The sequence below is a fragment of the Saccopteryx bilineata genome, chromosome 3, assembly GCF_036850765.1.
Source record: "Saccopteryx bilineata isolate mSacBil1 chromosome 3, mSacBil1_pri_phased_curated, whole genome shotgun sequence".
Classification (NCBI taxonomy): domain Eukaryota; kingdom Metazoa; phylum Chordata; class Mammalia; order Chiroptera; family Emballonuridae; genus Saccopteryx; species Saccopteryx bilineata.
The window spans coordinates 25963711-25975959 of record NC_089492.1 but is presented as its reverse complement, the minus strand read 5'-3'; the positions used below and the strand labels follow the sequence as shown (position 1 = coordinate 25975959).

Sequence of the window (12249 nt, the reverse complement as noted above, 5' to 3'; positions counted from 1 at the left end):
GGTTTTTTATTCCTAGGTCAATTTTGGCTTATTATAAGATATTAACTTTTTCCTATAATTGGTTTCATTTGTTAAAATATTCAAACCTTAATTTGAATTCTTAATTTATACAGCATTGCAGTTTCCAAAACTGTTGACTATTCCTGAATGAAGTGAAGGTATACCTGTTCTATGGAGAAAAGTGACATCATCATTAGATATGCTGACCCTTGAAATAAATTTTTAAAAAATTGACTCGGAATTTATTGTACTGGTAAGTAAAATAAGATGTGCATAAGAATATAGATGTATGTCACTTGCCTCATTTGAGTTTAAAGTTCATGAGTATTTTTTATTCCTTTTTGAAGCTCTGCGTTGCATCTGAACCTCATAACTGCCTATCTGCCTTGGTTAGAAGGAACCCTGAGGAATCAGCTTGTACGTGGGTGGTCATTTTATAAACTTTTTTTCCACGTATAGTTTTCAGTAGGAGAGGTGAAAATTATTAAGCCTGCTTTCGTTTTCCATTTTCTTTCTACAACCAACCAGCTAAAAATAACGTGCTGACTCAGAAGAATGAAAGGTCGGTTTAAAATGCCAGCACCTATTGTTTACTGCAGAAAATGAGCTGGCAAACCCTTTCAGACCCTGTGAACTAATTGATGGCAAGGAAGGGAGGGCGGGGCTTACCGGACCCACCCAAGTAGAGCTATGCTGCCGTTCATAATAGCTTTCCTGTTCCAGTCCAATCCAGGCAGGAAAGAGACACTCTTCTAGCTTCACATAATCTGGCAGACATGTAATTCAACTAGCTTTGATCAGAAGTGACACATAGAGGGATCCAGAGCGAAAACATCCCTGCAGGTGGGTCAGATAAGATCACGGGGGGGGGGGGGCACTCTAGGGCCTGGAGGGGCAGAAGCCGCGAAGCCTGCCTTTCAGAGCACTCTCTAGGGACACTGGGCTGCGGGTTTTGCGTCATCGTTTTACTTCACAGTAATCCCAGATGCTGCGTGGCCTCTGCTTGGAGTGCGACATCCTCGTCACAGCGAAACTACCAGAGCACGGGCAAACAAGTACTGTGAGCAAAAGTTAGAAAACATCCCATTAAACGTTTGTTTAGAACAGTAGAGGGTTGAGTCCTTCGGCATTACCCAGAGTACTATCCGTTCCAGTGATTGACAGTCTTTTTCATCTCATGCACACATGAACTAATTCTTAAATTCTGCAGCACCCACCCCCCAAAAGTATTTTTTCCCTGATCTAACAAAGAAAAAAAAAAGTATAATTTTGATCATTCACACCAGATGGCTATTGTTGTGTTGGCTGTTGTCATCTTATTTTTTTAATGACAGTCTAAGGGAAAAGAGGTCAGTGCCCCTGACTAAACAGGTGTTGCGTGTTTTAAAAATTCTTGCAGCACACTGGTTGAAATTTCTGCTCTATTCCAATGACCTGAGAGTCACCACCCGGGGGCTCTCACATGAACTGGCAGTTTTCAAAGACTGGTTTTCAAGCTGTTCTCAGGGGTGACACCGGAACCACCACGGAGGAGGAGCCGCATAAGAGCAGGGCTCAGGCCTGGTACCGCGCCAGAAACTTCACTTTCATGTGCTTTACGTATGGGGTTTTTCATGTTGAATGCGTTATTTGAAAGAGATACAACTTTTACAAGATTTAAAACACGACTGAAATAGTCCAGTCTTTTAACACAAACTCTTCTGAGTAGCATTTAAATGAACTTTCCTGCATTTTCAATTTCTGTGCAATTATTGTCATAACCATCAGTTACCACAATCATTGTCAATGCGGGGGGATCGGGAGCAGTCACAACAACACATCTCTCCCAGTGGTTTTAAATAATTGCCTGATGTAAATCTGTTTTATTCTATTTGGACTGTCGAATTATTTTTCCTTGGAACAATTGGGAGTTTGCTGGCATTCTTTCAAGGTCGTTGCTATCCACTGCTGTGTTTAACTGCCTAGGTTACCGCTTCCTTGCGCCCATGTTGCCCAGTAAGAACTGGCATAAGTGAATTTTTAAAAACTGCTCAAGGAGCCGAAGTGGCAGTCAGAAACTACCCCCAGGCTTTTAAAATAAAAAAGCCTCAAAAGAAAAACATATCAGACCCAGCCACTACTTAGGCAGGGCCTCTAATAAATGCAAATCACAGACTTCCTTTTTCTCCTGCCACAAATGTCAGAAACGCTTGGCATCTGAGCGCACTGCATTTTTTCATCTTAGAAAGGTCAGTAATCCCTTTGGGAAAAATCTTTTCTTATAAATTGAAATATTTGCACAAATAACTGTAGGAAATGTTTAACATTCATTTTGATAGGACAGCAACTTGTTCAATGCAGTCAAATTGTTCTTTTTCCATTTGTCTGCCTCTTTGCACATCCAAGAACCAAATTATGGGAAACAGAGACGCTTTTTCCTATGGGAGCAGATCATCCTGTCCACAAAACCATCCAATGCCTTGGGCTTTCAAAAGGCAAGCTATGTTCCATCTTTAATTTACTCCAGGAGACTCATTTGTGAGAGACTGTGGGTAATAAAAGCAATAATTTCCCACACACTATATATGTTAAAACCTTGGAAAAGGGTTGGCATTGAGGGGAGGGGGGGTGGGGAGAGTAACTGCTGTAGGACCTCCTGTTTGACCTCTGTACCCATTTGTTTCAGTGTGGACAGAATATGCATGTAACTTGGAATCTTCTGGTTTAAAGAAGGACACAGGTCATTAAGACAACAGTGCAATCAGCTACTCATATTCAGCCACCTCCAATTTGATAACCAACATAGTTGTGTTTCCTGGAGACTTCTTCACTAGAGCTCATCTCACCATTCTTCTTGATTTGATGAGGACCAGTGCTGAATGTGTGTGGCTATATTCATTTCTGTAACAACAAGGGGAACCAAAAACACCCCTGTAATTTTTCTTAAAGTAAACATATATCGGTTTAGCAATAACTAAAAAGAAACTCCAGGAGGGACTGTAAGAAAGATAACAGCATCTAGGTATTGGTTTGGGCTGGGCTACAGGAAGGGACCTGAGTCAGCGGGGCTCATTATTTTGGGACAGTTCCGGTTATTCACCTCCAAAAATAGTTTTCTTTCCATTTCAGCCAAAGCCCTGTAGCGCTGTGAGCTCCATGTGTTCCAGTGGAAGCGATGGCCTTCCAGAGACGCACCACCTCTCTCATCCGATTCCTTCTCATCTTCTCAAGGGCTTCTCTCCTTCAGTTAACCCTCTCTCCTAGGTCATCAATTGCTTTCTCTTCTTTGGTTCGATCACAGAGCATATAAACGAGCTTTATGTCCTCTCAATGTTGGAAAGTAAAACCCCTGTAATCTACATTCCCTTATACCTGCCAACCACTTTCCTACTCCCCTTCACATTAAACTGGACAAAAAATTCCCTGCATACATCAGTTTTTACTTTCTTCTATAATAGTTCAACCCACTCCAATCTGGCTTCCATCCCCCTTTTTCTAAAGAAAGTATCTTGACCAAACTAAGAATTTATGATCAAAGCCAGTGGACATGTATCTGTTCTCAGGTTCCTCAACTGTTTGGTAGGATTTCAACACAGTTGACCACTGCACTTTTGAATCCCTCTCTCTCTTGGTTTTCCTACTACTATATTTGTCTAGTTTACCTCCTACCTTTGGGCTGCCTTTTATCAGCTGTTTTGTTGTGTCTTCATCCTCTATCTAAATGGGAAGTGCCCTAGAGTCAGTCTTTGGCCTTTTTTTCTTCTTTACACTCTCCCTGGATGATTTCATCCACCCTGTGGTTTTCAATAGTATGTAAAATGCTGAAGAACCCCAATTTTAGAGCCCTGACAACTTCCGGGTTTTCCATGTGCAATTACTTATATACTTGACACTTCCACACAGATATTTAATAGACATCTCAATTTTTTTTTCAAACTTGTTTTTCTTGACTTTTCCATATTCTCAGTAAACGGCACCACCATTGACAAAGGTGCTCAAGTGAAAAAGCTAAGACTCATCCACAATTTCAATCTTCCTTCAACCCTATCCCACCCCCTCCCCACACCTAATCTGTCAGCAACTACAACAGCTATGTCTTTAGTTTTTCAACTGCATTTCTATATCCACTTTCACCTCCAAATTGTCGTAATTACTCACTTGGACTATCTACAATAGATCCCTAAATGGTCTTTCTGCTTCTGCTGTTCCTGCCTGCTTACCATGCATTCTGCTCAAAGCAGCCAAGGAGGAGATGGGGGAGAGAAGGAGGAAGAAGGGGAAGCCGAGGAGAGGGAGAAGTGGGGAAGAAGGGGAGAGAGAGAAAGAGGGAGGAGAGGAGAAAAACAGATTATATCACTGTTCTGTTGAAAGCCTATTAATATTTCTCATTGCACTGAGAATAAATTCAAACCAACCCTACCATGGTTTACATGATACCATATGACCTAGCTTCTTGTCACTTCCCCACACCTGCCTGCCCCCCACACTCTGCTGTAGCCACTCTGGCCTCCTTGATGCCTCTATAAAATGTTGAGCTCTTCTCTGCCTCCTGGCCTTTGCATTTGTTCTTTCTGTAACATTTTACTTGCCGTATTTTCGTGGGACCAGCTCATTTTCCTTCATCAGTGCTAATGTTATTTCTTTATGGAGGTGTTGCTTACCTTCAACCCTGTCACTATTGGTCAGAACACCTCATTTACTTCCTTGGAAGCGCTCACCTCTATCTAAAGTGATCTCGTTCAGTTGTTGGCACATGCTGCCTTTCACAGGCAGAACGTAAGTTCTGTCAGAGAAGAAACGATCTCCTTCACTACTGAAGGCCAGCCCAGGGAAGTGCCTAGCATGTAAGCACACAGTAAGAACTTGCTGGATGAATTATTTCATTCAACAGCTCTTGTAACAACCCCTACTATGTGCCTCATACCGTTCTAAATTCTTAATATAATCTGTAAACAAAATAGAACACAGAGAGCTAATATTTTAATGAGGGACGGACAATAACCAAGATGTCATAGGTAAAAAGATAGTATTATGCTTAAGGGTGGTAAGTGCCTTAGGGAAGAAGTTTCCGGGTGAGAACCCAGGATAATCTCCAGGTCTCTCCCCCCTGGAGTGGTAAAGGGGAAAAGGCATTTGCTTCACAGACACCGGAAACCCTGGCTTCCAGAGATAAACTATCACATCCAGAGCAATTCCCATCTTTGAGGATGAGCTCCCTCATTTGTAAAACAGAATAATAGCAACCTCACAAGCCTGGAGTGAGGGATATGTGAATACAGATCAAATGTGATCTCACCCCTTCCCAGCCACCCACCCTCTCTTTTTATTCCAAGTGGAGGAGGGAGTATGGTACTAGCAGTCTCCCTCTCTGCAGCCTTAACATGCTTAAAAAAAAATCAACCCAACTCTCCTGAAAATACTCAACACATCCTTACTGAATAAATATGTGGACAAACAAGTGTATGGGTAATTTAAAAGCAAACAAACAACTAAAGCTATTTTCATTCAGAAAATAAATGCTTTTTAAAAAACAATAGGAAATCCTCACCTCTCTTTAATAATTGTTTTTCCTCTTTCTTATTTCTTAAGTGAATCCCATTTTTACAGACCCCGTTGATAACCATGAAAATATCTGCTACCCATTTAATCATTTCTTATCTATCAAAGTAAAACCACTAAGGTAATGATTTTATAGGAGGATAAAACATTTATTTAACTGGAAACACTAATCGTTATTTTCATCATGCTGAAATGTGTGGTTACAAACAATTTCCAATAAAACACTATATATAATAAGCAAAAAATAAGTTAATACACTGTAAACTTACGTACAATTTCATCAATTAACAGGTTTAAGAACAAACAAGCCATTTTGAGACTTTGGAGCTACATTTAGTAGATTGCAAACACTCAAATCTTATCAACCCCAAGTAAGACACTGAAGGATTAGTTGAGACTTCTTCAAACCAATGACACAAATACAGGTTTATTTTTGGTTACAGTCGCCTGCTATGCACAAGACCATAGGAATGCTGGAACCACATCAGAAAACGGCACAAAGCAAAGCAAGGAGCTAACACACCAGCCTCACAGAAGCTGTCTGGAAAGTGCAAACGTTGCATTTTCTCTTCCTGAACCACTAGGGGAAGAACGGGTACCTGGACGACACGGCAGGGTCACGAGCATGCTTTCTACACCATACTGGTGGGACATTTACTTGAACCAGGTCTCCATGCCTTTGAAGATACCTCTGGTCCTCAACAGGGAACAGGCTTCAACTAAGTATAGTGCAAATCAAACACGGAGGAGCAACACGACAGAACAGAGACCACCCTAGGTGGGCCTGCTGTTTCTCCACCTGGCACCATACCCACACCACACGGGACAGATTGGCACACGGGAACTACCACTTCTACCTAGGTTTTGATATGGAAGGCGGTGCGGCGGAGCGAGTGCAGGGCCACCACGCAGCAGCCCCGGAGCAAGGCTCCGATGTTGTAGACGGGATCCGTCCCCCCTCTCTGAGTACTGAAGGCCCACAGGACGGTGGGGACCACAGGGGCAGCCACGGCCAGGAGATCCACCAGGAAGCTGCGGCTCCAGTACTGCCCCCCGACGGGCCCCAAGCCCAGCGGCGGGACGCTGTCCGACCTCTCTTCCCCGGAGCCCGCGAAGTCCAGCTCCCTCATGAGGCGGTTGGCACGCGCTGGCCCAGCCACCGTGGGGATGGGTGGGGTCTCCACGGGAGACAGAAGGATGGCTGAGTTCGGATTCCTTGGAGTTAGATCAACCACGAACGCAGAGACGGACTCCGGGCAGCTCTCCGGGGAGTCAGGCGCAGACTCATCAGGGGACGCTGCGCTCCAGGGACAGGACCCCTGCAGCTGGAGCACGTACTCAATGAGCTCCGAGACCGCGGGGCTGTAGGGGACCACGTCGGTCTGCACGGCTCGCTCCACCCCCACGCCGCCCCCCGCACCCCTGGGGAGGAGCTCCAGGACCTTGGCCTCAGGGGGGGGATGCAGAAGCTCCAGGTCGCCGGCCTCGGTGGTGCTGGCCGTCACCAGCTCATCAAACAAATCGGCGCCCTCGGCCACGCTGTCACCCACCAGCAGCTCGCTGTCAGCCCCCTCCTCTGTGACCTGCTCTTCTGGGGACAGCCCATCGGCCATCTTGCTAAAAGGGGGGTTTCGGGGGAGGCTCTTCTCTGGGGAATCACAGGAGAAGTCCAGACACAGTTCGTCCCGAAGGGAGCCGCTGTGGGCCATCTCCATGCTCTGAAGTAGGTACTCCAGCTTCTTGTTTTGAATGTTGATGTCCGCAAAGTATTTCTGAATGCCTTTATCTTTGTCGGCTAGGCTGCTCCTCATCGTCTCGATGACCTGTTTGAGCTGCTTGATCTCCTTCCTGGCCTCCTTGAGGGCCAGCTGGGCCTCCACCCGGTGGCACTCCTCCTCAATCCAGTCCTCTCTCATGCGGGCCAGCTGGGACTTCAGCTCCACTATTTCCGTTTCCCTGGAGTGAGGAGACAGCAAGGCTGAGAAACAAGGCAACTCGGAGCCCAGCTGCGAGCAACTCGGACACCCAGCCGAGGGCAACCCTCTTCCCCTTGAAACACAGAGTTTGAATTGGGTTTGGAATTTTTATTTTTGTTGGTATTAGCCATGAATTACCCTCCCCTAATTGTAAAATACCTAAAATAATCATAATAACCAAAATCAGAATAAAAACCCTACTATTTTTTTCCTTTTGAACACTCACCACCTGTCAGGCATTGCATCAAGTATTTCATAAGCATTACACTCTATTCAATACTTATATTTGAAATTTAATTATTAGAACACATTTGAGTCTCTTAGTTAGCTTTGATTTTCATAGCCTACCCTTTTATATACCTACAGTTTGTGGAGAGAAAGTCCATTTCACTTTTAATCACCTATCTGAGAAGGCAGAATTGTTCTGATCACATTCCTATGATAATTTAAAAAAATGTAAATCATAAAATGCTACATGTCACAAGGGCTTTGTGAGAAGTTGAGTGTTTATCTCATCTCAGATAAGATGATATTAGATCTATCCTACACAGAAGAGAATCTATCCTATTTTCTTAGATCCTTCGGAGGACTCTATTTCAAGATCTTTGTCAAAAAATTATTCCTGCCTGACCAGGCGTGGCACAGTGGATAGAGTGTTGGACTGGGATGCGGAGGACCCAGGTTCAAAACCCTGAGGTTGCAGGCTTGAGCGCAGGCTCATCTAGTTTGAGTAAGGCTCTCACCAACTTGAGCGTAGGGTCGCTGGCTTGAGCACAGGATCATAGACATGACCCCACAGTTGCTAGCTTGAGCAAGGGTTCACTCACTTTGCTATAGTCCCCCGGTCAAGGCACATATGAGAAAGCAGTCAATGAGCAATTAAGGTGCTACAACGAAGAACTGAGGCTTCTCATCTTTCTCCCTTCCTGTCTGTCTGTCCCTATCTGTTCCTCTCTCTGTCTCTCTGTCTCTGTCACACACACAAAAAAAATTCTTCCTTACATATAATTTCTTCACATGTCCTCATATTCTCAGTGGATACAAAGACCAAGAAGTTAGGATCCTGGTATATACGAAGAGATACTTTTGTATTGCTGCTTTAAGTTGAGGCTTGAATAATCTTCTGTTTCACTGCCTTCATCCCTCCCTCCCATGACTGTTTTGAACCCTCTCATGGTTTCCTCAAATCATAAACCAAAGACTTCCAGAAGGTCGGGTCTGACTCACAGCAACCTGACCCTGGGTTCACAGCTACCTTGGTCAGGGTTCTGCTCGCCCATCCAAAATTGTGCCAGGGGGAAACCGTCAGGCAGACCCCGGCTTGCTCCAACAAAGGTCTTTTCTCTCCGAGATAATATCTCTTAAGCATGGGGCTGCCTTTTTTTTTTTCCCTTTCTTTTTTAACCTTAACATTGGCCAAGAATAATGAACCTCTTCCTTCAGCACAGGAATAGCATGCAGGAATCACAATGCACACGGCCATCTGTGCCCTCACAGAAAAGCACACAGCTTCCCAGGGGCCCCTGTGTGTGCGCCATTCGCTGAAATCGTGGTTCCTGTAAGTGCTTCTGCCATTTATTAAAAATAGTCGGGCACACACCCAACTCCCGGTGTTAAAGCGGTCCACACCCAGAAAAAGCAGGCTGTCCTCTCTAACCGAGGATGGTTCCCTGAACTCCTGAAACATTTGAGAGACTGATGTACCATATATAACAAGAATGAAATCACGTCTCTTCTTTTCTAACGTGCGGTTTCATTTTTTTCAGTTGATAGAATAAAAGCTGTCCTGAACACGGAATGTGGTCTCACCTCTCATAGAGTCGGCGCTCGGACTCCCTCAGCTTGGTCTTCAGGTGCCTCACTGTCACCTCCTTCTGCTGCAGAGGAGTCAGATACTGCTCCGGATTTGGGGGCTTGACCCCGTGATTTTCCCCACAGGACATGTACCTTCCAGACCTCCTGAAACAACCCAAGGAATGAAATGTTACTTTTTGACCCATTTCCTTTTGTATATAAAAAAAAGTTAAGGTGTAGAGAATAGCTTGAGAAGAAATGGCAGTTGTGTGTTGGGATCTGAAGCATCAATAATGTGACCTCACTGTAAAAGGGGACAGTAATACATCTGCCAGTCTTTGGATATTCATACCTGGAAAATCGGGGTTCTGTGTGTTGGAGGCTGACAGGGGAGAGGGAGGGCTTTCTGTGGCTTCCAAAGGACAAAACAATGCACAACCGCCCATGGGCCTGCCTGTCAGTGCAGAGTGACATGCTGTTATAATAAAGGACAATGAGTGGGGGCTGTTGGGAGGGAAGGCAGGGAGCGAGATGACCTAACTTTCCACACAATGTGCCCCGAAGATCCTAATTGTTATTAGTTGAATTCAAATTGTTCCGAAGTCAGTCCCTGGAGGTTGTGGGCTGATTCAGTGGAAAGTTTCCTCCTCCTGACTCCTGACAGGAACGAGGCTTCTCCACTCGCACCAGAGTGTTTTGTAAGAGAAGTGCCCGATGTCCTACAAAGCACCCGAGCTGGAGTCCAGGTGCCTCTCGGGCCCGAACAGGAGCTGCCTTTCCTGCTCTAAGAGGACTGACAGTGAGAACAGGACGCCCAGAGGAAGAGGACTGAAGGCGGGCTGGCAGCTTCCTCCCTGACTGGCCCCAGCCCAAGCCCCTGCAGCGGCCCTGTTCCCCCTCTGCCTCTCCTCCATCCAAGACGGCCTGCGTCCAGCTCCCAGTCCTCCAGGCCTCCGTCATGGCTCCTTTGCGTGTGCAGTTCCTTCTTTCTGCTTCCCCACCCACAGCCCCCAAGGACTAACTAATTCCTTGTTCGACCTTCAGATCTCATTTCAACTTCACTGTCAGCGAGGCCTCCTCTGATCCCTCCAGACTTGAGTTGGCCACCCTGGCCACCTTTTCCATATATAAATATATATACACCCTTGCTGAATGATCTTCATGTGCTTTTGTTGTTAGATGAGGAAAGTCTTTCTTCCCTGGGTAGTATGCACAGGGACCACCTCTGCTGCTCACTGCCCTGTTCCCACCACGTCACACAGTACCTGGCACAACATGGTACTCGCCACATAGCTGGTATTGAATGAACACACGAATGGTTCCACTTCTCCTTCCTCTGCAGTCACTACTTGGACTGCTGAAACTTGAGGGAGGGAGGGACGAGAGGAGGTGGCTTGTGTTCCTTCTGTGGCAGCCCTTAAACAATTAGCTGAGTGTGGGAAAAAGAAGTGTCTTATTGCAGAGGAAGGCATTGGATTAAGAGTTGCAAAGCTTTTTTTCTTCCACTTGAATGAGAGGAAGGGAGAGAGAGAGAAGCATCAACTCGTTGTTACACTTAGTTGTGCACCTACTGGTTGTTTCCCTTTTTTTTTTTTTAGGTGAAAGGAGGAGGGTAGTGAAGCAGTCCTCTGCATGTGCCCCAACTGGGATCCACCTGGCAGCCCCATCTGGGGCCAGTGTCCAAGTCCTGAGCTATTTTTAGCACCCGAGGCTGATGAGCTCCAACAGAGCTATCCTCAGTGCCGGGGGTCACACTCAAACCAATTGAGCCACTGGCTATGGGAGGAGAAGAAGGCGAGAAGGTGGTGAGAGAAGCAGATGGTCGCTTCTCCTATGTGCCATGACTGGGAATCAAACCTGGGATATCCACATGCTGGGCCAGTGCTCTATCCACTAAGCTACCATCCAGGGAGGATTGCTTCTCATTCAAGCCCTAACTAGGACTTAAACAGTCACCAAGTTGAGCCAGCAACTCCAAGACTGAGCTGGAGACCTCAGCAGTCCAGACATCGCTCTATTCACTGCACCACTGGCCAGGGCCATAAGTTCTTTTTTTTTTTTTAAAGAAAACTTACTATGTCGAACAAACTAGGAACTATGAACTGAAAGATGAACAGTACTCACCTCATGACTGGGCTGCAGTCACTTCCTTTGTAGGAGCCAGAGTTGCTACTACTTGGGGAAGAAGGCGCATAGCTGGGATGGATGTTCACAGGACTCAGCTGACTCCTGCACAGCATGGACAGGAGGTCCTTTTCCCGGGGGGACGGCGGGCTGGTGCCAGACTTGTGCAACGAAGCTCCATTACTCCGTCCGTGGGGACCTCGACTAGGGAAAAAGCATGAAAAAAATGTTAAAACCCTGGGGCTACCGGTGTCCAATGCTAATGCTTGACTCCTTAGAGCTAGCCACTGCTAAGGAAACCCGACTTACCGAGTGGAAAGGGCAGTGGAAGGATCAGTGCCGACCACCTGGTGAGCAGCCCTCTTCCTGCCCGCCCGGGTTTTCTCTCCTTGTGCCGCCAGCACAGGCAACCTCTCCCTCTGCTGTTCTTGCAGGTGCTTTCTGACCTTAAAGCTTGTTTGCAATTAAACCCAAATGCCTGCTACGAACACAAGCCATAACAATCGATTTGGTTTAGGACATTTTGGAAGCCGTTTGGAAGACGTGGTTTTTGTTCTGGGACACCTGTTTCAGTTTTTAAATATTTGGCTTTGGTTCAGATTGGGGTAAAGAAATAGGGGTGATTCCTTTGGGGGATAGGGGAGAAGGGGTTACCCAAAAAGAAGAAGGAAATAGGACAGATATATAGACAAAAATATATCAAGTCTATCATTTTCACCATCTGGTTTTTTTTTTTTTCCTTTTTTTTTCCTTCCCCAATAACTTAGCACAACTATTATCATTAAAGTGCTGAATGTTCCAACAGCCCTGTTTGTTC

The 12249-nt window shown here is 45.7% G+C and overlaps 1 protein-coding gene across 4 annotated transcripts in view; it reads right to left on the bottom strand.

The window, feature by feature from the left end:
- Positions 1-5679: 5679 nt before the first annotated feature.
- Positions 5680-12249, bottom strand: part of SYBU (syntabulin) — a 123773-nt gene continuing 117203 nt past the window's right edge. For all 4 annotated transcript variants that reach the window (XM_066265803.1, XM_066265802.1, XM_066265801.1 and 1 more), the window contains 3 exons: positions 11433-11636; positions 9324-9473; positions 5680-7494 (listed from right to left, as the gene is read on the bottom strand). In XM_066265803.1, the coding sequence (XP_066121900.1) occupies positions 6396-7494; positions 9324-9473; positions 11433-11636 (1453 nt within the window). In that variant the 3' untranslated portion in view covers positions 5680-6395. The remainder of the gene's footprint in view (positions 7495-9323; positions 9474-11432; positions 11637-12249) is intronic.